Raw genomic sequence first — 20173 nt, forward strand, 5'->3', positions numbered from 1 at the left:
GGGAGGGGGACGGGGGCAGAGTCCGGGGCCCCTCGGCCTCACCTGCCCCGGCCCCGCAGTGCTGGGCAGGGAGGAGGGAGGGGCGGGAGGGCTCATCAAAGGGCACTTTGGTCTCTGATGAAGGCAGTCCTCTCGCTGTGGGCCTCGTACTCCTCACCGTCCGACTCGGAGGGACCGTCCTCCTGCCAGATGTCGGAGGGGAGCCCCTTGTAGGAGATGATCCCGCTGTCCAGGGCATAGACCTTCACGCCCCGCAGGCTGAAGCCCGAGCGCGCCTGCAGCACCAGGAAGACGGTGACGAAGATGACGACGATGAGGACGCAGCTGAGGCTGGCGATGAGGACGGGCAGGTTGGCCGGAGGGGGGGCCTCGGCCAGCCCCTCGCCGTCCCCCAGGGCGGGGGACGCGCGGCTGCTCTGCGTCTGGTGGGAGCAGGAGAGGTCCAGGCTGCTGAAGTGGGAGTGCGCGGGGCAGGTGAGGCACTGGTTGGGGCCGGGCCCGGCGCAGGTGGCGCAGGAGGGGTGGCAGGGCAGGCAGAGGTGGGGCGCGATGGGCTCCACGCTGTTCTCCAGGCTGTAGTGCGTGCTCTGGACGCCGGGCGCGAAGCCGGGGGGGCAGCGCTTCAGGCAGCTCTTCTGGTGCAGGTAGTAGCCCTCCTCGCAGACTGCGGGAGAGGCAGGGTCAGCGTGGGCAGGGGGGCTGCCCGCGCCCCCGCCCCCCCTGCCAGCCCCCACTCACCCACGCAGGTCTGGCTGGGGGCCAGGGTCTTGCAGCCGCTGCTCTCCAGCTGGTTGGACAGGCTGGGGGAGTCGGCGGCCGTCCCGTACAGCACGAGCGTGAACTTGGTCAGCGTGCCTGCAACGACGCGGGGTGAGGACCCCCGGCACCCCCGCGGGACCGCCCGTGCTCAGGACGGGCACGGGGAGGGGGCTGGCAGGGGTCAGGGGGGCTGCGCCCACCGCCTGGCAGAGCCCCCAGCACACAACCATGCCCCTGCGCCGGGCTGCCCACAGGGCGGGGGGGCCGGGCCAGCTGGCGTGGGGGGCACCTCCCCACACAGGTGCCCAGGGCACAACCGCCAGGCCCCCAGACCCCCGGCGCAGCCGCATCCCCTCCTCCCGTGCCCAGCCCCAGCCTCTCCCCAGCCAGGCCACCGCCAAGCACCCGCGGTGCCACCGGCCCCCCCGGCTCGGGGGCACTGGGGGATGCCGGGCGCCCGTGCTGCTCCCCCCGCACCTCGGAGGGAGGCAGCTGGGGGGGCCGAGGCCGGCCCAGCCGTACCGTAGTTGTTGGCGTCGCTGGTGTTCTCGATCTCCAGCATCCACTCCCCGGAGGGGTCCTCGTCCCACGAGTGCGTCGTCATGAAAGCCCAGTCGTTGAAGCCGTCGGCCGAAAAGTCGTGTGGCCTGGGCGAGGGGTGAGCGGTGGGTGCCGGCATCCCACAGAGCCCCCCGCACCGCCCCGGGGCACCCCGCAGCCCAGCACGTACCTGGCGGCCAGCAGGGTGGAGCGGGTGCCCATGGGGCTGACGAGGTGGATGGCCAGGTCCCCGCGCCGGTTGTAGGACAGCGTCAGCCGGGCCTGCGCGTGCTCCAGCCGGCTGATGTAGCTGCCCTTCCCCAGGCACGCGTCCACCTTCCGCCGCACCTCCAGGCGCTTCCCGATGTCCCTGGCGAGGACGAGGACGGCGAGAGTGAGCCCAGCCCTGGGGGCTCGCTGTGCCGAGCAGGCGCTGCCCGGTGCCGCCTCCCCAGCCGCTCCCTGCCAGCCCTGAATGGGCCCTTTCTTGGCCAGCCGCGGGGCCGGCTCTACCCCGCACGGCACGGCCAGGGACGGGACGGGCACGGCCACCCCCGGCCCCGGTGCCAGCGCAGGATGGGGGTTGCAGGGAGTGCCCGCTCCAGCCGGGCAGGGCTGGGTCCCGGGGGAGCGTGGCGGGGCAGCAGGCAGAGGCAGGGCCTGTGCCCCCCCCACCCGAGAGCCCCCGGGGAGCAGCCCGGCCGCACACGAGATGGCACGCGCTGTGCTGCGGCGGCAGCGGCCAGGCACAGTGAAAGGAGCTTCTGTGTGGCCCCTGAAAGCCCCTCTGTGCCGGGACGACTCACGCCGGCTGCTCCCAAACCGCGGCGCCCCGGCCCAGCCCCAGCAGCAGCGGGCAGGCGCAGCAGCCCACGGCGGCGCTGGATGGCTGGAGGCGGCTTTCCCAGCTCTCTCCAAGCTCCCGCAGGATGGTCCGCGGTCTCCAGGGCAGCAGAGCCCCGGGGACCCTCCCCGCTCCCCGCCCTGGCCCTGGAAGCATCTGGGCTGGCGTGCGGGATTGTGCACGGGGCGGACGCTGGGCCATGCCCTCCTGGGCTCCCCAGCCCTCACCTCGGCTCCACGAGGACGTCGATCACACACTTCCTCTGAGGCCCCACCGTGGTCCAGTTCCTGGCCAGGCTCACCATGGCGCCGGCGTCCAGCAGGCCGTAGCCGTAGGAGTGACTGACTGCGGACAGAGAGAGGGTCAGCGCCGCTCCCCGGGCGGGGATCCCGGGGGGACGCGGGCCCAGCCACGCCGCTCCCGGGGCCTCCCACCTCCTTGGCCCCCCAGGTCTGCCAGGGCGCTCTGCCCCGGCACCCCCAGGCTCGTGGTGCTTGCGGGAAGGGGAGCCCCTGATCTGCCCCCAGCACCCCGGTACCTTTGCGGCCGACGCCGTTGGTGACCCAGTCGTTGGCGTTGAGGTGAGCCGGCTTCGACGTCTGCACCACGAGGTGCTGCATGTCCCGCCACGTCAGGTTCTGGCTGCGGGGAGACACGGGGCTCAGGCACCGGCACCCGGCTCCTGCCGGCCCCGAGCGGGTCCACATGGCCGCCCCCAGCCCACCCCGCTCCACGCCCGCCCTTACTTGGCCTCCAGGGCGAGGGCGATGATGCCAGCGGCCAGCGGGGCCGAGGCAGACGTCCCCGTGTGCGACTCGGTGCATTTCTGCCTGAGGTCAGTCGTCACCTGCCGGGAGGAGCGCAGGGTAGGAGCTGCTGCGGGCACCGGCCACGTCCAGGAGCCGGCTCGGGGGCTCGTGTCCCCGCGAAGGCTGTGTCTCCCGGGAAGCGAGACACAGCCACCGCTCCTGGGGCAGCGCACAAGCTTCCCCCCAGAAGCCCTGAACTCACGAGACCGAGCCCTGGGAGCGACCCAGAGGGCGGCGGTGTGGGGCCAGCCCTGCTCCCGGTGCAGCACCCAGAGGGATGCCCACAGCACGTCCCACCCCCATGAGCCCCCCCAGCCCCCGACAGCCCCGACTCACGATCTGCTTCTCGTTCTGGTTGCCGCTGCTGTAGGTGGTGGCCAGGGTGGAGGAGCAGGCCTCGCTGTACCAGGGCACGTTGCCGTACTGCGTGGTGCTGCTGATGGACAGCGTGTAGATGCTGTTGGTGTAACCGTCACAGTTGCAGCTGTCGTGCTCACGGCCCCCGTTCCCGGACGCCCAGACGAAGATGGAGCCCAGCCCCCCTCGGCCCTAGCGACAGAGGCAGGGTGAGGGCCAGCGCCGGCGTCCCCCGCGCTGCGCCGGGCAGCGAGCCCTGGGCTGGGGATGGGGACGGCGCCTGCCCCAGGGCTCCTGCAGCCTGAGGGGGACAGGCTGAGCAGATGCGGCTGGGACAGCGGGGGACAGCGGGGCACCGGGGCACAGCAGGGCACTGGGGGACAGCAGGGCACCACTGGTCACAGCCCGCCAGCCCAGGTGCCCGTCCCCACCACCCCTCATCCCCGCCGTGCCTGCGGAGGGGACCGGGGCACCTCTGCAGAGGCTACGGGGGCTGCCCCAGCAGGTGAGGCCCCGCCGCAGCGGGGCTAACGAGAACCGGTGTCTTTTTCCACCCAGAAATCCCCCAGGCCGCCCGCGTGGGACGTGCAGCCGCCCGGCAGCACCGCGGGAGCTCGGCCGAGCAGTCCCCGCCACGGCTCAGCACCCAGAGGCCGCAGCTCCGCTCGCAGCATGACAGGGCTGGCGTGGCACCGCGGGGCGGGTTTGCGGCATGCCAGGCACAGCACACGCGTCTCCGCGCAGGGAATCCCCGGCAGAACACGGGGCACAGCTGAACCACGGCCACGCCGAGGCACAGGCTGCACCGACAGCACGGGGGGACAGGCGGAGGGAGGGAGGGCGAGCGGCTGGCCCGAAACCGGGTGGGAACCGGCACAGGGCTTGGGAGAGCAGGGAGCGAGCATCCTGGCACCGGGCTGCGCGGGGGCCCTCGGAGCAGGCAGGACGGGGCGGCGTGGGGAGGCGAGATAAGCGGCGTGCCCGGGAGGAGCCCTGGCTCAGGGCCATCGCACCGGGCGAACAGGAAAAACCAACAGAGCCTGATTCTGGAGCTCATGGCTCAGGGCCGGGACACCGACCAGGGCAGGCAGAGCGAGGGGGACCCCGGGGAAGGGGCAGGAGCTGGGCCAGCGCTCCCCGGCAACCCCTCGGGCTCACCTGGCTGACCCCCCGCGAGAAAGCCTCCTCCGCCAGCCGGGCCGGGCCGTCCACGGTCTTGCCGTCGTCCTCGGGGCCCCAGCTGGCGCTGTAGATGTGGATGTGGTTGGGATTGAGGCCCAGGGAATGGGCCTCCACAGCGTCCGTCACCTCCCCGTCCAGCATGCGCACGCCTGGGGCCAGAGAGCAGGCGTCAGGGCAGGGCGGCCGTGCCGCTGGTGACAGCCCTCCGTCCGTCACGGGGCTGCCCCGGCCAGCGGCACCGGGGTCCCCGGCATGGTTGCTCCTCCGGCCACGAGGCACCCGCAGGGCCCAGCGCGGGGGCACCCACCTCCGATCCTGGCGTTGTAAGCCACGCCGACACCGCAGATACCGTTGTTTGCCACCGCGGCGACTTCCCCGGCGCAGCGCGTGCCGTGTCTGCGTCGAAACAGGACCAAGCATGCTCGGATGGGGCACGGGGAGCACAGGGCCGGGCACCGGCCACCGCTGGAGGGACTGGCACCGGGCTGCCTCCCGTCCCTCCCCAGCCGGGTGGCCGAGAAAGGCCCCGCGGGGCTCCTCTGTGCCCTCTGGCTCCGGAGCAGGGGGCACTGAACGGCCGGTGCTGGGCAGCCCCAAAGGATGCTGCTCGCACCAGACAGGGAGGCGGGGGGTTCTCCCTGGGGCAGAAGCACGCGGCCACCCCTACACCCTCCTACACACGAGGGCTGGCGCTGCCACCGCGTCCCTGCGCGGCTGGGCTCTGCCTCCTGCCTCACCTGTTGTCGTTCATCTGCGTGTAGCGGGGCTGCGGGTCTGGGTCCTGGTCGTTGACATCAAAGCTCGCCCCTGGATCCTGGAAGGCAGATCTGGCAGTTAGAGACCATCTGCCTGGGCCACCAAGCCCCACCGCCCTGGGGCCACGTGTGAGGCCAGGCAACTAGCCCTAGGACAAGAGGACACAGCCTCAAGCTTGGCCAGGGGAGGGTCAGGTTGGACATTAGGAAGCATTTCTTCTCAGCAAGGGTCATTAGCCATTGGAAGGGGCTGCCCAGGGAGGTGGTGGAGTCACCATCTCTGCAGGGGTTTAAGAAAAGCCTGGACATGGCACTTAGTGCCCTGGTCTAGTTGCCACGGTGGTGTCAGGGCAATGGTTGGACTCGATGAGCCCAGAGGGCTCTTCCAACCTCAGTGATTCTGATTCTGTGCCCCGTGTCCCCGAGGCTGAGCTGAGCAGAGGGAGTAGGCTCCAACCCCACTTCCATCGCTCTCCTCCATGTCCCGCCACTGCAGGCACGAGCCCTGTGCCACAAGCGCCGGGGATGCACCGAACAGACAAGCTCCCGTGGCACCCACCCGCAGCATCACCCCACGCTTACATAGTTGCCCTCCAGGTCAGGGTGGTTCTTCTCAATGCCGTCATCCAGGATGGAAACCACGATGCCCTTGCCCGTGTAGCCCTGCTCCCAGGCCTGACGCACGTTCAGGTCCCGCTGGTTCGTGTTGTACTGCCGGGAGAAGCCCTGGCACTAGGAGCTGCACCCGGCTGCTGGCACCGCTGCGGGGTGTGCCCGCACCCCTCCCAGCCTTCACCCCCCACTCTGCTGGGGCACAGGGGACGAGGAAACCCCGGGGGACCAGCACTGGTCCAGCCCCAGGTTCTCCCCAGCCCTGCCAGCGCCCCGGCAGGGACCGCAGCTCCCTGAGCACGGCCTCTTCCTTGGGCATCCCCAGGGGCACAGCACCGGGCACAGCACCTCAGGCCTTCCCCTCCCTGCCAGCCTGGCTGGCAGCAGCAGCCCCCTAACAGCCGTCCCTCAGGTGCCACATCCGCACCCACAGAACACACTGTCGTGCCCACAGCCCCCTGCCAGCACGCACCAGGTACCACTGCTGCGGGAACTTGGGGTCCGTGGGCTCCATGAAGACGTCTCGCTTGGTCCTGCGCTTCGCCACCTGCTGCTCCAGCCACTGCACCTGGGGACAGAGAGGCCGTGGGGCTGCCCCGCTGCTCCTCGTGCCAGCAGCTCCCTGGGCCCCTGCCCCGCAACCAGCAGCCTGCCCAGAGGGGCTCTCCCTGGGGACCTCGCAGCCAGCCCCGGGCTGGCCACGCACCCGACCCCGCCGCAGCTACCGCAGCACCCACACCGTCCCTCCCGGCCTCCCCTGCCCGGCCACGCCGGCTGTCCCGTGACAGGCTCCGCTCCAGCGGAGCGGGCAGGTCGGAGCGGGCTGCTGAGGGCCTGCCAGCCCCCGTGACACGCTGCACGCCCCGCTGCGCCGCCAGCGCGCCGGGCCCGGAGCCAGGGCACGGAGATCACGGCAGCCCCGCGCGGCGCCGTGCACTGCCCTGCACACCGTGCCCAGGCACGGACGCCCCGCGGGGAGCCGAGGCTGCCCCGTGCCCCGGGATCACAGCAGCCCACAGGACGGTGACGCCGGCCTCGCCGACCCCCTGCCCTCGCCAGCCTCGTGCCCAGCTCCCACCTGGCTCTGCCGCGGGCCTCAGTGCCAGGGGACGGTTCCAGGCAGCTCGGCCCCGTCCCGTGCCTAGCGCTGGCCCACGTGCCGGTGTGCAGTGCCCAGGACCAAAGCCAGGCCCCACAGACGGCTGGTAGGGCCCCCCCGCTGCACGTACCTGCGGTTCCCTGGCCAAGCGGCTGTGCCAGGGCTGGTGGGGCGAGAGGGAACGCTTCACCACGCCGCGGTGCCTGAAGTGGTAATAGTCGCCGAAGATCTGCAACAGAGGAAGGAGCAGGAGGGACGTGAGAGCCCGGTCTCCCCGATTCCCCGTCCCCCCACCTGCAATCCCAAGCCCCGGGGCTGCCACGGGCAGGCTGGGCCACCCACCCCAGCGCGGCTGGTGTCCAGGTACCCGGGGCAGGACCTCCTGCGAGAGGCTGCGGCAGCTGGTGACAAGCTGGGGCTGCAGCAACACGGCCCCTGCCCACCTCACCCTCCCACGGGTCCTGATTGTCCAGCGAAGCTGCTGCCCTGGCGGGGAAGCCCCAGGCCAGCAGTGGCAGAGAGGGACAAGCCTTTCAGAGCCAGCCTGGGGGAGGCACCAACCTCAGGAGACAAAACTGCTGCTCCTCCCCCAGAGCCAGCCAGCACCCCCCGCCACTGGTGAGGGGGTCGCGGGGGGCTCCAGGCCCCGCTCCCCAGGCAGCCCCGGCCAGGGCAGGGAGGGTCTGAGCCCTGGCTGCAGGCACACAAAGCAGAGGACACCTCACCCTCCAACACCCCAGGCCGCCGCAAAACAATTTGGTTGCCATTAACGAACCCCCCCCCAAGCTTATCGGAGCTCTGCAGATGTGCCACCACCCTGGCCAGCCACACAGGGCAGGAAAGGTGCACCCGGCCGACGGCACCCTCAGCCCCGGGGCAGCGACTCCAGGCTGCAGCTCCCCACGTTGGGCACTTCACCCTGAAGGCCCCTGTGCTCCGTGGGGCGAGGGGAATGCACCCAGCACCCGGAGCCACACCGGCACCACCCCTGCTGGGGGGACCGTGTGCCAGCACGGTGAGGACAGAGCCCCGATTGTTCCCGCACGCAGATCGCGGCTCTGCCCCGTCACCCGGCGGGATTAGGTCTGCCCGGACACCGCGGTGGCAGCAGGAGCCGGCCAGCCCACACGCCTCCACCCTAATCCCCACCGTCCCTGTCCTCAGCAAGGGCAGAGCCACCCCCAGCCCCGCGCATCCCCGGGGCGGGCTGATCCCACGGAGAGCTGTGCCAGCTCACCGCTCCTGCCCCGACCTCCCGTCACCGCTCGGGCCACCTCGGCCAGCCCCGGGGCCAGCGGGCTGCCCGCACTCCTGCCCGCGGACCCGGGAGCAGGGCGACGTGCCGGGCCCCCTTCAAGGCTGCTGGCACCAGACGTGGGTCCTGGAGGCACTGCTGGCCCCGGGGACTGTGCACCTGCCCCCGCTGGGAGCACGCCAGGACAGCACGCCGGGACGGGACAGCACGCCTCGAGGACAGTGTCCAGAGCCCGCGCCGGGGCCAGGATCCTCTCAGATACGGACCCTGGGGGCCTCTCGCTGGGGCACTGCCAGAAGCACCCGGTCCCCCCCCCTTCCAGCCTGGCTGCGCATCCTGTCCCAGCGGCACGCACCCCCCAGCGCGCCAGCCCGGACACCCCCGGGAGGGGAAGCCCAGATCTTCCCACCGGGCCGTCACGGCCAGCCCAGCCTCGTCCCGCAGCACAGACACCGGGACGGGCTCCAGAACGGGGGAAAACGTGCCCAGACCAGCAGCTCCTGCCACAGCCCGCGGGGCTCTGCCTGGCCGCTGCTGCGCCGGGCTGGGGGAGCCGGGAGGTGCCAGGCTCCGGCCGCAGAGCACACGGCGCAGGGGAAGGCGAGCGGCGCCGGGCAGAGCTGGCACAGAACCTCTGTGGCTCATCGGAGGGACCCCAAGCAGGTCTGGGCTCCCCACCGAGCCCCGGGGCCCTGCGTGGCTCCGCACTGCACCCCAGGGCCTGACGGCACCCCCGGGCCAGTGGATTCACGGCCGCAGAGCCCGGTGCCCTTTGGTGCGCGATGGGAACGCTGCCGGGAGCCGGCTGATGGCACCTCAGCCCCGTCCCCCGCTCCTGGGGGTCTCAGTGGAGACCTGGCCCAGCGGGACGCGTCCTGGGCTGCTCTCCGTGTCCCCTCTGCATGGCCACAGCCCTGGCCTGGCACATCCTTTGCCCTGGCATCGGGTCTAAGACACTTCCACGCAGACGGCACCTGCGTGAGGCCACCCCATCATCCCCGCAGCGCAGACACCCTCGGCAGGGCCTGGTCCAGCCCCCACAGACCTCCCTCCTCCAGCACAAGCCCCAGAGGACTCAGGGCTCCCTGTCCCTGGAGGACTCGGGGCTCCCTGTGCCCAGAGCCCTGCGTACCCCCCGCCCCGCACAGGGCTCCTTCCGGGCGGCAGCACAGGGCACCCGCCACAGCCACCTTCCCCGCCCGACAGCTCATGGCAGCCGCTCCCAGCGAGGTCCTGACACCGCAGCCACGAGTTGTGCAATTTCCTCTGGGATTTCACCCCTCGCTTCCTTTCCGCAGAGCCAGCCCAGCCCGGCAGCTCTCGGAGCCACAGGCCCCCGGGCACGCTGGTAGCCCGGCGGGGGCCAGCAGAGCCACGTGGGCTCCGCTGTGCCCAAGCTGGCCTCACCTCGCCAGAGCAGCGCTGGTCCAGCTCCCCGAGCCCACGCGGGGGCCGGGGGGTGTCCCCTGGGCCAGCCCTGCTGCTCCCACTCCCACGGGATCCCCTTGGCCCCCCCTTGGTCACGGCAGCCGTGCTGGCGTTGGCTCCATCGGCAAAGCCCCCACCCGCCGCCAGCCCACGGCGCAGCGCCGATGGAGCCCCACAGACCAGCCTGCGGGAGGAGAGCGCCGCGGGGCTCCTCGCGCTGGGGACACGGCCGGGGACACCCGGGACCGTGGGGGACACAAGGGGTCCCGGTTCCTTCGCCATCGCCCCATTGTCCCCGCCCCGCTGGCAGCGGGGTGATGGAGCTGCCCCATCCCCTGGCTGAGCTGAGGCCGTGCCGTGCCGGGGCAGCTCGCTGCGGGGAACCAGGAGCCCTCTCCTCCTCCACCAACGCACAGCACTCAGCCTTCTCACGCTGGGATGGGCTTTTCCTCCTCCCCCCTCCAGCAGGCAGAGCGTGCTGTGCTGTGCCATGCCGTGCTGTGCCATGCCATGCTGTGCCACAGACCCTCCCGCTAGCAGGGGGAGGCCCCAGTTCCATCCTGCTAATTACCACCCTTGAGCCAACACGGTGGGTGCTGGAAGGCTGCAGTGAACAGGCGCAAACGCAGTGGCCCTGCTGCCACCCGAGCTGTCTCTGGGGCCAAGCCCGGCACCTGCCCAGAGTGTGGCAGAGCCAGCAGAGGACATGGCTTCCATGGAGAGAGGGAAGTGAGGGACTTACCGGGCCCAGGTTGAGGAATCCATGCTTCCTGGCCAGCCTGTCAGCCTCCCGGGGCCCCGCAGGGACGAGCACGGCCCAGGTGTTGGTGTAAATGCGCTGGGCCAGCACCTCCTGGGCCAGGAGAGTGAGGGCAACCACCAGAGTCCAGAGCAGGAGCAGCGAGCAGGGCCTCAGATCCATCAGAGTATCGGGGTGCCTCTAGCCGGGGAGCAGCAGGGTCCTGGGAGCGGCGGGTCCAGCGGCCTCCCTGCGTCAGCACCCCGAGGCGCACGGGCCCCTCTGCCCCCGCTCGGCCCACGAGAGCATGGGGACGAGCCCGCGACAGCCGGGCAGCAGGAACAGACCGTCCAGGACAGCAGCACGACCTGCAGAGAGATGGACGGAAGAGCGGTCAGGCCGTGGGGTGCCTCTGCTCACACCCAGGAGGGCTGGCTCTGCCAGACTCCAGCACCGGGCCCTTGGCACGCAGCGCCCGCTGCCCACCGCAGCGCAGGGACAGCCGTGGGACCCGGGGGCCCGAGGAGCCACGGTGGCAGCCGGCTCTGCCCAGCGCCCCGGCACGGAGCCACTGTTTGCCTATTGCCCAACGCACACCTACGCTCTGTGCTTGAGAGCACGCGAGACGAACCGGGAGGGGAGAAGGGCACCGAGGGAGGGGAGAGGCAAGGCAAGGGACGCCGGGCCCCTGCCGCCACGGCCTGCAGCGGGCAGGAGCCCCTTCTCCGACCGGGACAGAGCTGGGAGCAACTGGGATGGGAAGCCTGCCTCTCCAGTCCCAAGGGGAGACCAAGGAGATGCCCCCAGACACTGCGCGAGGAACCCCAGCTAAAGGAGGGACTGGAGGGAGGAAGCCAGGGAGAGCCCCTGCTCGGGCTGGCAGAGCCCCAGCGCCTCACCGCCAGCCACCAGCCGGGCCGTGCCTGGCAGCAGTGCCGAGCGCCGTGCTGCCTGTCACCAGCAGCAGCTCAGCTCTGCCCTTCCTCCGGAGCACAACATGGTGACACCGGCGTGACTCATCTTCACAGCAGAGAGGAAACGGGCACAGGGACCAGGAAAAGGGGGACGCTGTCACCTCCACCACGCACCCGGGGACCTGCGCGCAGGGGTGCCCGGGGACAGCGCGCGCCGTGTCGGGGGGCAAACACAAGGAGCTGGGAAAGCAGGTGGGGAGCAGAGCAGGGAGCAACGTCCCCAGGCAAAGGAGCCCCTGACACAACAGCACCGGTGCGAGCTCCACACGCAGAGCCCCACAGGGACCCCGAAATATCTGGTTGTGTTTCAGAGACAGGGGGAAAGGTGGGGGGCCAGCAGTGCCCAGAGGAGCCCCAGTCACCTCGGGCAGGGAGCCTGCCATGCTGCCAGGGGAGGAGAGCTGCTCCTGGCAGCCGCCTGAGCCCTCGCCACAGGCTGCAGCACAGACAGTGCCGCGATTCAGGCACGCTGCGGCTCCCCCTCAGCCACCAGACCTCGGCCGGCCGCGGGCTGAGGCATCCAGAGCCACGCGCACCCGCCGGAGGCTGGACAGGAGCCCCAGGCCCCACATCGTGCCAGGGCCCAAATCGCAGTTTCCAGCGGGAAAAGGCTCCCGGAGCCCCCGGGAAGGGAAAAAGCCACCGCGTGAGCAGAGAGAGCAGCAGGCACAGCACAAGGGGACTCTGTCTGCCACGGCCAGCCTCCGTGCCAGCCCCTCGGGCCCTCCGCAGGCCCCTGAGCCGGGCGGTCTCCTCCGCCACGCCGGTCCCAGAGCCAGCAGCCCCCCCGCTCCCGGTGGTGACGCTCCACGTGGGGACAACGCTGCAATGGGCCCCCGCCACGGGGTGCTGGGCCCTCCGCAGCCCCGGCCCCCCGCAGCCCCGGCCCCCCGCGCCCGCTGCCCCAGCCCAGCCGGCCGGGCTGGCTCCCCCCCCCCCAGACCCCCGCTGCCTGCCCCGGCCCTGCCTGCAAACCTCTGCCCTCCTGCCCGGGGCGCAGGAGGAGGAAGGAGCGGCACCGGGACAGCCCCACCGGGGCCGTGCTCCCTGCCCCGCAGCCCCACGGGCAGCCCGCCGCCGGTCACGCACGCGGGGCTGCCGCGGGCCGGGACCCTTCCCCACGCTGACGGGCATCGGCTGAGCTCGGCTGCCGCACGGCAGCGACCCGGCAGTCCCGGGGCTGCGGCACCGGCCCCACGGCACGGCCGGAGCCACCGGCTGTCCCCGCACCCGCGGGGCGGCTCCCGCGGCGGGGCCACGGGCGGCTGCGGGGGCGGCCGGGACGGGGCCCGGCTCCCCGCTCGCCCTCGGCTGCCCGCAGCCCCGCAGGGACTCTGCCCCGCGGGGACGGCCCGGCCCGGGCACCGGGGAGCGCCCGCCCGGGGGTGGCCGGGCCGCGCACGCCCCCGCCCGCAGCGCCCCGGCCCCGCCGCCGCCGCAGCTGTCAAACCGCCGGTGCCGGCGGGCCGAGCCCGTCCCCGCCGCGCCCCCGGCCCTTACCGCGGCCTGCCCGCTCCCGGCCCGCTCCGCTCCCGGCCCGTCCCGCCGCGGCCGGGCTCGTCTGTCGGCGGCGCCGCGTCACGCCGCGGGGCGCCCGGAGCGCCCGCCCCGGAGCCGGGCCCGGCCCAGGCAGGGGCGGCCGGGGCGGCCGCGGGGCCGCTTGTTTACGCCGAGCAGCTGTCAGCGCCGCCCCGCCCCGCCGCCGGCCCCGCTCCGCTCGGCACGGCCCGGCCCCGCTCGGCTCGGCTCGGCCCGGCGCGGCACGCCCGCCGCTCCGCCGGGCGCCGCCGGATGCCGTCACCGCCGCCCGCCCCGCCCGCCCCGCCGCCGCACCGGCGCCGCCGAGCGCTCCGCAACCGCCGCGCCCCCCCCCGGCCCCCCGCGGGGCCCTGCTCCCCCCGGGCACCCCCCGCAGCCCCCCCCGGGGCACCGCGAGAGCCGGGGCCGCTCCCCCTCGCCCTGGCCTGGGGAGAGCCGCCCTCCGCCGAGACCGGGCACGGCCCGGGGCTCTGCACAGCCCGTCCTCTGTCCTGGCACGTGGCCACCGGGGGCTGCCCGTGCCCACCGGGGACTGCACATGCCCACCGGGGCTGCCCGTGCCCACTGGGGGCTGCACATGCCCGCCGGGGGCTGCCCGTGCCCACCCGGGGCTGCCCGTGCCAACTGAGGGCTGCCTGTGCCCACCGGGGCTGCCCTTGCCCGCCCAAGTGGGAGACCTGGATCTGCCCCGGGACAGCCCAGACCCCCCGTGGGCCCCAGGCACGGAGCAGGGGTGCCAGCACGCACAGAGAAGGGCACCCCAAAGGCACGTCGTCTCGTGCCCCCGTGCGCCCAGCACAGCAGGTGACAGGTCGCTCTGTGACGCAGGGCTGGCAGGACACGAGCCTACCCGGGCCGGCCCGTTCCAGGCCCGGCAGCCGCCGGAGCAGGGGGTGCCTTAACCAGGCCAGCAGGAACAGCACCGGCCTCCGCAAAGTGCGTGTTGCGGGGGCTGCAGCCCCGGGCAGGGCGTGGGAGCCGGAGGAGAAGCTGGAAAGCAGCAGCACAAGGAAAATCCATGAGCCCCGTTTCAGGTTTCAGGAGGGAGAGACGTCCACCAAGGAGAAAAGGTGAGGAGCGAACTGCGGCGCATCTCGGCTTCGTGACAAACAACGGGGCCGCGTCAGGAGCGATGCGGAAGCGGCAGAACCCAAACTGACCTGAATCCTCCGCGCCTCAGCGGGGTCTGGGCAGCCCCGGGCAGGAGCGGGTCCCGCGGCTCCTCACGGAGAAAAGGAAGTCACTCGGATATCACAATCGAGATCATGAAGCATTAATGATCGCACAGGAAACAGTCACCCTGGTAACCGAGATGCTGAGAACAGCCCGGGGAATCTGGCACGGGGCAGCGTCTCTGTTAAACCGGGTGAGTTCTGCAGGGCAGACACCCGGCTGCACCGTCGCCCCGGGGCAGCGACTCAGGCCAGGCCCACCCCGGTGTCCGGGGACCACCCGCCATGGGGGCTGCGGTGCCCCAGGTTCACCCTCTGGGGCCACGGTCCCACCGGGCAGCCCGGGGGGTCCCAGCGCCCCACAGACGCGTGGCACTCACCCCCGCCGAGCCCCGGGATGCGCAGCCGAGCTGGGAGCGCCCTGCGGAGTTATACGGGGGACACGTGCGCTGGGGGCAGGTCCGGAGCGGGACCCCAGCCCAGCGCCTTATCTCCAGGTGCCTCGCTCAGGCGCTGGCGGCCGTGCCCGGGCAGGTGACAAGCCGCTGCCCCTGTGACATGTCACGCTGGGCAGAGGGGCTGACAAAGGGCCCTTGTCGCGGCGGCCGGGGTGCCGCGGGGCAGGCAGGCAGGAAGCGCCTCTCTCTTACGTAAACCCCCGGCTCTGGGCCCGCGCTGACCCCGCAGCCCTGCCAAAGACAACCCTGCAGCCGGGAGCACCTGGCTGCGGGACGAAGCCACGGACGTCAACGGGACCTGCTTTCCCGGCAGCCCCCCGGGGCCGGGGGCTGGCTGTGGACGGAGGGGGGCTGCCAGGCTGGATCCAAACTGCTCTTCCCCCCGACCTTACGGGGCCGCTCGGCGTCCCTCTGCTCAGCCACTGCCTACGGGGCAGCGAGGGGGTGACGCAGCCACGGCAGCCGCGTCTGCCGGGACCACGGACCCTCCCCAGGACATTTAACTGACTCGGGGGCCACGGCCTGGAGGCACCGGCGCACTCCGAGCTGGCCAGGAGCGGGCTAACCACCCACCGTTAGCTCCCTGCCAGGCCTGCCCTGCCAGGCGATGTCCCGCGGCAGTCCATGCTGTAGGCACAGGGGCCAAACTGCTCCCCTGGGCCAGGGGAGACCCCCCTGCTCCTCCGCACCAAGCACGCTCTGTGGCGTGGCCCAGCAGCACCCAGCGATCGACAGAAACCTGCTTTCATGGAAAAATCAGGTCAATTTTTGGCTTTCGGGTTACAGAGATTGCACAAGCCCCGACAGTGATGCAACTGCCCACCTGCCCGCCCTCCCCGGGGGGCAGAGCAGCGGCGGGGCTGCACCCCTGCCGCAGGCACCCCCAGCTCCCCCCAGAGCTCGGGGATGTGGCGGGGACACGGCAGCCCCCGCGCTGCGGGGCAGCAAGGGCAGAGGGCCCCAGCAACCCCAGCACAGGGGCAGCAATGGCAGGGAGGGGACGTGCAGAGGGAGCAGATCAGGAACGCCGCGTTCACCCGGAGCACGGCCGCCCGCTCGGCCCCGTGCCCGTGCTGGCGCAGGGGCGAGCCCGCAGCTGCCGACGCGTTTCCCCGGCCCCGCTCCTGTGCCCTCTCCCGAAGCTCCGTCCCCTCTCCCTGGATCCTCCCCAGCCCCTCTCCTCACCGCTGGATGCCACCGCCCGGCTCCTGGGCAGCCCCGGTGCCCCGGTGGGTGCCGGCACTGCGTGGCCCGGCCGGGAGCTGCACTCGGCAGGGTGCCGCCGGCGTGGGAGGCTCTGTCCACAGCCCCGTCCCAGACACAACACACCGCGCTCGCACGCCGGGGACTGGAGGCCCAGCCCGCACACCCTGGCCTTGCCCTACAGCCGCAGACACAAACAGCACCAGCTCCGAGCGCTGCTGTGACTTTATCTGCCGCCGACTCTGTCAGCAGCAGCCGTAACGCGGCCAAGGCACCGGCCACAGCCCGCCGCGGCCCTGCCCCTGCCCCGCGCCCGCCATCGCCTGTGCCCTACAGCCGCCCTGGGCAGGCGCAGGGACACCCTCGCCCGGCCCAAGCACCGTCGGGGGCTCCACACAAGTGACACGCGCGGGGACAAGGGTACACAGTGCAGGGAACACGGTGGCGAGCCCACCCGTGGCCCTTCAGCAGGAGCCCTGTTTGCCCGTGGGCTGCGGTGGGCTGGGGAGGGGGCTCCTCACAGACACGGGCACGTGTTCACCAGCCGGCAGAGCACCGAGGAGCAGCCTGGCCCGTGCCAGGCTCTGCCAGCCTCGCACCGCCCTGGGAACGGGGGGCTCAGCCCCACAGAGCCCCCCCGGCCCTGCCGCAGCCCGGCTGCCCGCTGCCAAGCCACTGCGGGGCCGGCACGTCAGCAGCCGCTGCGCCAGGGAGAGGGGGCTGGGGCTGCCCTCAGCCACGCCAGCGCCCGGCAGCCCCTCTGCCACCACCCCGGGGAGCCGGTAAGGGCGGGTGCAGCCACGACAGCCCCACGCACCACAATGGGTGCTGCAGGGCCCTGCCTGGGGTGACCAGGTCCCCCCCAGCTCCCACCGCGCCAGGCCGGGGCAGCGCCGGCGTTTGGCTTCTGCCAAGGGGACACGGGTCAGGGGCGGCACGTTGCAGGCCGAGGGCCACGTCCCACCACGGCTGCCGTCACGGAGCTGAGCTGGGCTGTGAGAGCGTTCCCCTGTTTGCCGAGGTCTTTAGCTTTGCTTCACCTGAACAGGACACTACGTGCTTTGGGCGCAGCTCCCGAGCTCCCCTTGAACCGCTGCGTCCAATTGTTCCGCCGAGCCACACGCCGAAGCCCGCCCCTTGCCGCGGCGGCACAGGACTCGTTAGGTGGGAACACGCTGTGATAACGCCCGAGATCAGTATCTCACCAGATGACCGAACACAGAGCAGGAGCTCTGATTGTTGTGTGGTTGTAAAGGCCAGGGACACCCGACCGAGCGCTCGCTCGCTCCCGGGTGAGGCTGGGGAGGCCCGTCAGGTGCTGTAGGATGATAAAGCTACCGACGCCGCGGCTGCGGAGGCAAAGCACAGGCTACGGGGCACCAAGGCAGCCCCGCAGCACCGGGGTCCCGCTGCACACCTCGGGGCCGGGGACCCTGGAGGGAGCCCACAGCTCTGCCCGGGCTCGGCAGAGGGAACGGGGCTGTGCGAGGGGGTCCCGGAGGGCGCTGCCGGGAGAGCCCTGCCCAGCGCCACCGGGACCCTCCACCCCAGCGGAGCCGGGCCCAGACTGGGGGCGGTGCCGCTGCCTAAAATGGGGGTCTGCACCCCCCGAGACCGGCTGAATGTGATCCTCCAGGTGGGACATCCCCCAGCGCGGGGCCAAGGGCACCAACAGGAGAATTCCCTCGCTCCCTTTGGGCGCTGACCACCACCCACCAACTGCTTTTGGGCGTCCTGGCAGCCGCCCCGGCGAGGGCAGCACAGGCACCCGGCACCACGGGGTTAAAGCACGGCCCTGGCCCCTGGGCTCCCAAACCCCGCTGCGGGGTGCCAGCGGGTAACGCTTCCGAGAAGATGAAACCTCTTCCTTCCTTCCGAGCAGGCGGCACAGGATGGCAGAGGTGGCTGCGGTGGCATGTGACACGGTTGTGCCCAGCCTCAAGAGAAGCCGGCTGGGTGCGAGGGCAGGGCCAGCCCGCGCCAGCGTCGTCCCAGCTCTGCCCTCGGCTTTCCCCTGCGGCACCTCGCGCCCCTCGGGGCCGTGACGTGCGCTGGCACCCGCAGCACCCGCCGCTTACGGAAAACCCCACACGTCTGCCACGAAGCAGCCGCGGCCCCGGCCCTTCCCGACACACACGCCACCGCCGTCACCTCCCGGCGCCACCGGGAAGCCCAGGGGCTCCCCCGGCCCCACAGCACAGCGGGAGGGTCCCACTGTACCAGCCCTGCCGCCCGGCGCCGTGCCGGGGGCCGCTCGCCCTCACTGCCCGGGAGACGGGGACACGGGCGGCAGCGCGGGGGCCACCGGGCCCCGCTGCGCACCGGCAGAGCGGTGGTTTCCCCAGGCTGCGCCAGGAGGGCTTCGGCAACGCTGCCGAGCGCAGGACGTGTTCCACAGTCCCGTGGAGTTACAGCGACGGCGCCACCGAGCACTGGCTGGCCCGGTGGCCGCATCAGCAGCAGCTGCACCGGCAGCGGCCGGCTCAGCCCCCGCGGTTTGTCACCTCCACGCCAGCCACACACGAAGCGGAAGGACGCAGGGGTGGCAGCAGGGGATGATCCCCTGGCAGCCGGGGAGGCACCGGGACCCTCGGCAGCTCGGCCGCCTCCCGCCACGCTCCGTGTAGAGCGCCCGGGGCGAACGCTGCCATGACCGAGAGGGCAGCGAGAGGCGACGGCCGGGGCTCCGCAGCCAGCGCCCCGGCACCGCTCAGACGCGGCCGGAGGCCCCCGGCGAGTCGTGCCCCACACGGGAGGCTGGGGCGGGAGCCCGGCTGCCCCGGCCGGCCGGGCTGAACCCTGCCCCGGTGCCGCCCGGTGCTGCCCCGCCGCCGAGGGGGCCCTGCGTGCGGCGGCCCGTCCCTCCGGCCGCGGCTCTGCCGGCACCTCGGCTCCAGGCCCCGGCGGCAGCGGAGAAACGCGCCGCGGCGGCAGGGAGAGGAGCTGCCCCCGCCCCGGGCCCGGCGGCTCCGCGCAGCACCGGCCCCCCCGCCCGCGGCACCGGGCTGCCACCGCCCGCGGCGCCCCGGAAGTGACCCCGCGCCGGCACCACTTCCGGTCACTCGCCGGTGGCTGGTTCCGCTTCCGGCGGAAGTGGGGCCGCGGTTCCGGTTCCGGGTCAGCGGCTGCGCGGAGCTGTTGTCAGCGGCTGTTGCTCGGCTCCGGCCCGGCCCCGGCGCTGTCCCTGTCCCTGTCCTTGTCCCGTCCCCGCCGCCACCATGTCGGTCCCCAGCGCCCTCATGAAGCAGCCGCCGATCCAGTCCACGGCGGGCGCCGTGCCCGTCCGCAACGAGAAGGGTGAGTGGGGGGGCGGCGGCCGGGGCCGGCCCGGCCGTGGCGGCGGGGGGACGCGGGCGCGGGGCCTCCGGTGACGGCGCGGCCGCCCGCAGGCGAGCTGTCCATGGAGAAGGTGAAGGTGAAGCGGTACGTGTCGGGGAAGCGGCCCGACTACGCGCCCATGGAGTCCTCGGAGGAGGAGGACGAGGAGTTCCAGTTCATCAAGAAGGCGAAGGAGCAGGAGGTGGAGCCCGAGGAGCAGGAGGAGGAGCTGGCCAACGACCCCCGGCTCCGGCGCCTCCAGAACCGCATCGCCGAGGACGTGGAAGAGCGGTGAGTGCGCGGGCCGGCGAGGGGCCGTGCCCCGGCCGCGCTGCCCCGCGGGTTTGCCTTCGCGGGGGCTGGGGAGCCCGGACCCCGCTGTGCCGCACCGAGGAACCGCCGGTGGGTTCCGGCCACACGCGGCAGTTCCAGCGTTTGCCGCGTCCTCGTTAGCGAAGATTCACGAATAGTCAAGTACTTGGAGCCTCTTTGCGTTGTTTAATGGGGGTCTGTTGCAGGCTGGCACGACACCGTAAAATCGTGGAGCCTGAAGTGGTTGGAGAAAGCGATTCAGAGGTGGAGGGGGAGGCTTGGCGCCTGGAGCGGGAGGACACCAGCGAAGAGGAGGAGGAAGAGATCGACGATGAGGTGCGCTTGCAGAGCCGAGTAACGGGCCTAGGGGCACAGCTGGAACTGCCTTTTGCACGGGCGCGTGGGCTGTCTGGTGGAGCCGCGCCAGTGCCACAACTGGCCAGGGCTTAACTTGGGGGTTACCGTCCTCTTGTGTGGGACGGCCGGCAGGAGAGGCCCCCGCCGCCAGACACAGAAGAGCGGGAGGGAGGCGGCAGCAGGGCTGGTGTCCGACCGCTCTGTGTTTGCCTCCGTCAGGAGATCGAGCGCCGGCGCGGGATGATGCGGCAGCGAGCGCAGGAGAGGAAGACCGAGGAGATGGAGGTGATGGAGTTGGAAGATGAGGGTCGGTCCGGAGAAGAGTCCGAGTCGGAGTCCGAGTACGAGGAGTACACGGACAGCGAGGACGAAATGGAGCCGCGCCTCAAACCCGTCTTCATCCGCAAGTGGGTGACGCGGCCGCGCGGGTCAGCCCCGGGCGAGGACACCGTGGTGGGAGC

General features: G+C 72.3%; 4 protein-coding genes across 4 annotated transcripts in view; 2 read left to right on the forward strand and 2 right to left on the reverse strand.

Moving 5' to 3' along the window:
- Positions 1-12937, reverse strand: FURIN (furin, paired basic amino acid cleaving enzyme). Its single transcript, XM_068410904.1, has 16 exons — positions 12854-12937; positions 10383-10747; positions 7088-7186; positions 6331-6426; positions 5829-5957; positions 5229-5305; positions 4799-4887; positions 4468-4640; positions 3289-3501; positions 2890-2990; positions 2682-2785; positions 2371-2488; positions 1490-1669; positions 1282-1406; positions 739-855; positions 1-664 (listed from the first exon to the last, which is right to left on the reverse strand). The coding sequence occupies exons 2-16, from the start codon at positions 10560-10562 to the stop codon at positions 96-98; spliced, it is 2370 nt and encodes a 789-aa protein (XP_068267005.1). The 5' UTR covers positions 10563-10747; positions 12854-12937; the 3' UTR covers positions 1-95.
- The window catches only part of SERF2 (small EDRK-rich factor 2), a 25724-nt gene continuing 14443 nt past the window's right edge, over positions 8893-20173 (reverse strand). The window contains exon 4 of the mRNA XM_068410906.1: positions 8893-8903. The gene's annotated coding sequence lies outside the window, so the exon portion shown is untranslated. The remainder of the gene's footprint in view (positions 8904-20173) is intronic.
- Positions 11735-18760, forward strand: LOC137668392 (basic proline-rich protein-like). Its single transcript, XM_068409837.1, has 3 exons — positions 11735-13962; positions 16378-16507; positions 18353-18760. Exons 1-3 carry the CDS (start codon positions 11735-11737, stop codon positions 18758-18760), a joined length of 2766 nt encoding a protein of 921 aa, XP_068265938.1.
- The window catches only part of MFAP1 (microfibril associated protein 1), a 3968-nt gene continuing 2629 nt past the window's right edge, over positions 18835-20173 (forward strand). The window contains exons 1-4 of the mRNA XM_068410530.1: positions 18835-19022; positions 19115-19334; positions 19562-19691; positions 19932-20119. Of these exons, the coding sequence (XP_068266631.1) occupies positions 18944-19022; positions 19115-19334; positions 19562-19691; positions 19932-20119 (617 nt within the window). The 5' untranslated portion in view covers positions 18835-18943. The remainder of the gene's footprint in view (positions 19023-19114; positions 19335-19561; positions 19692-19931; positions 20120-20173) is intronic.

Source organism: Nyctibius grandis, chromosome 11 (genome assembly GCF_013368605.1).
Source record: "Nyctibius grandis isolate bNycGra1 chromosome 11, bNycGra1.pri, whole genome shotgun sequence".
Classification (NCBI taxonomy): domain Eukaryota; kingdom Metazoa; phylum Chordata; class Aves; order Nyctibiiformes; family Nyctibiidae; genus Nyctibius; species Nyctibius grandis.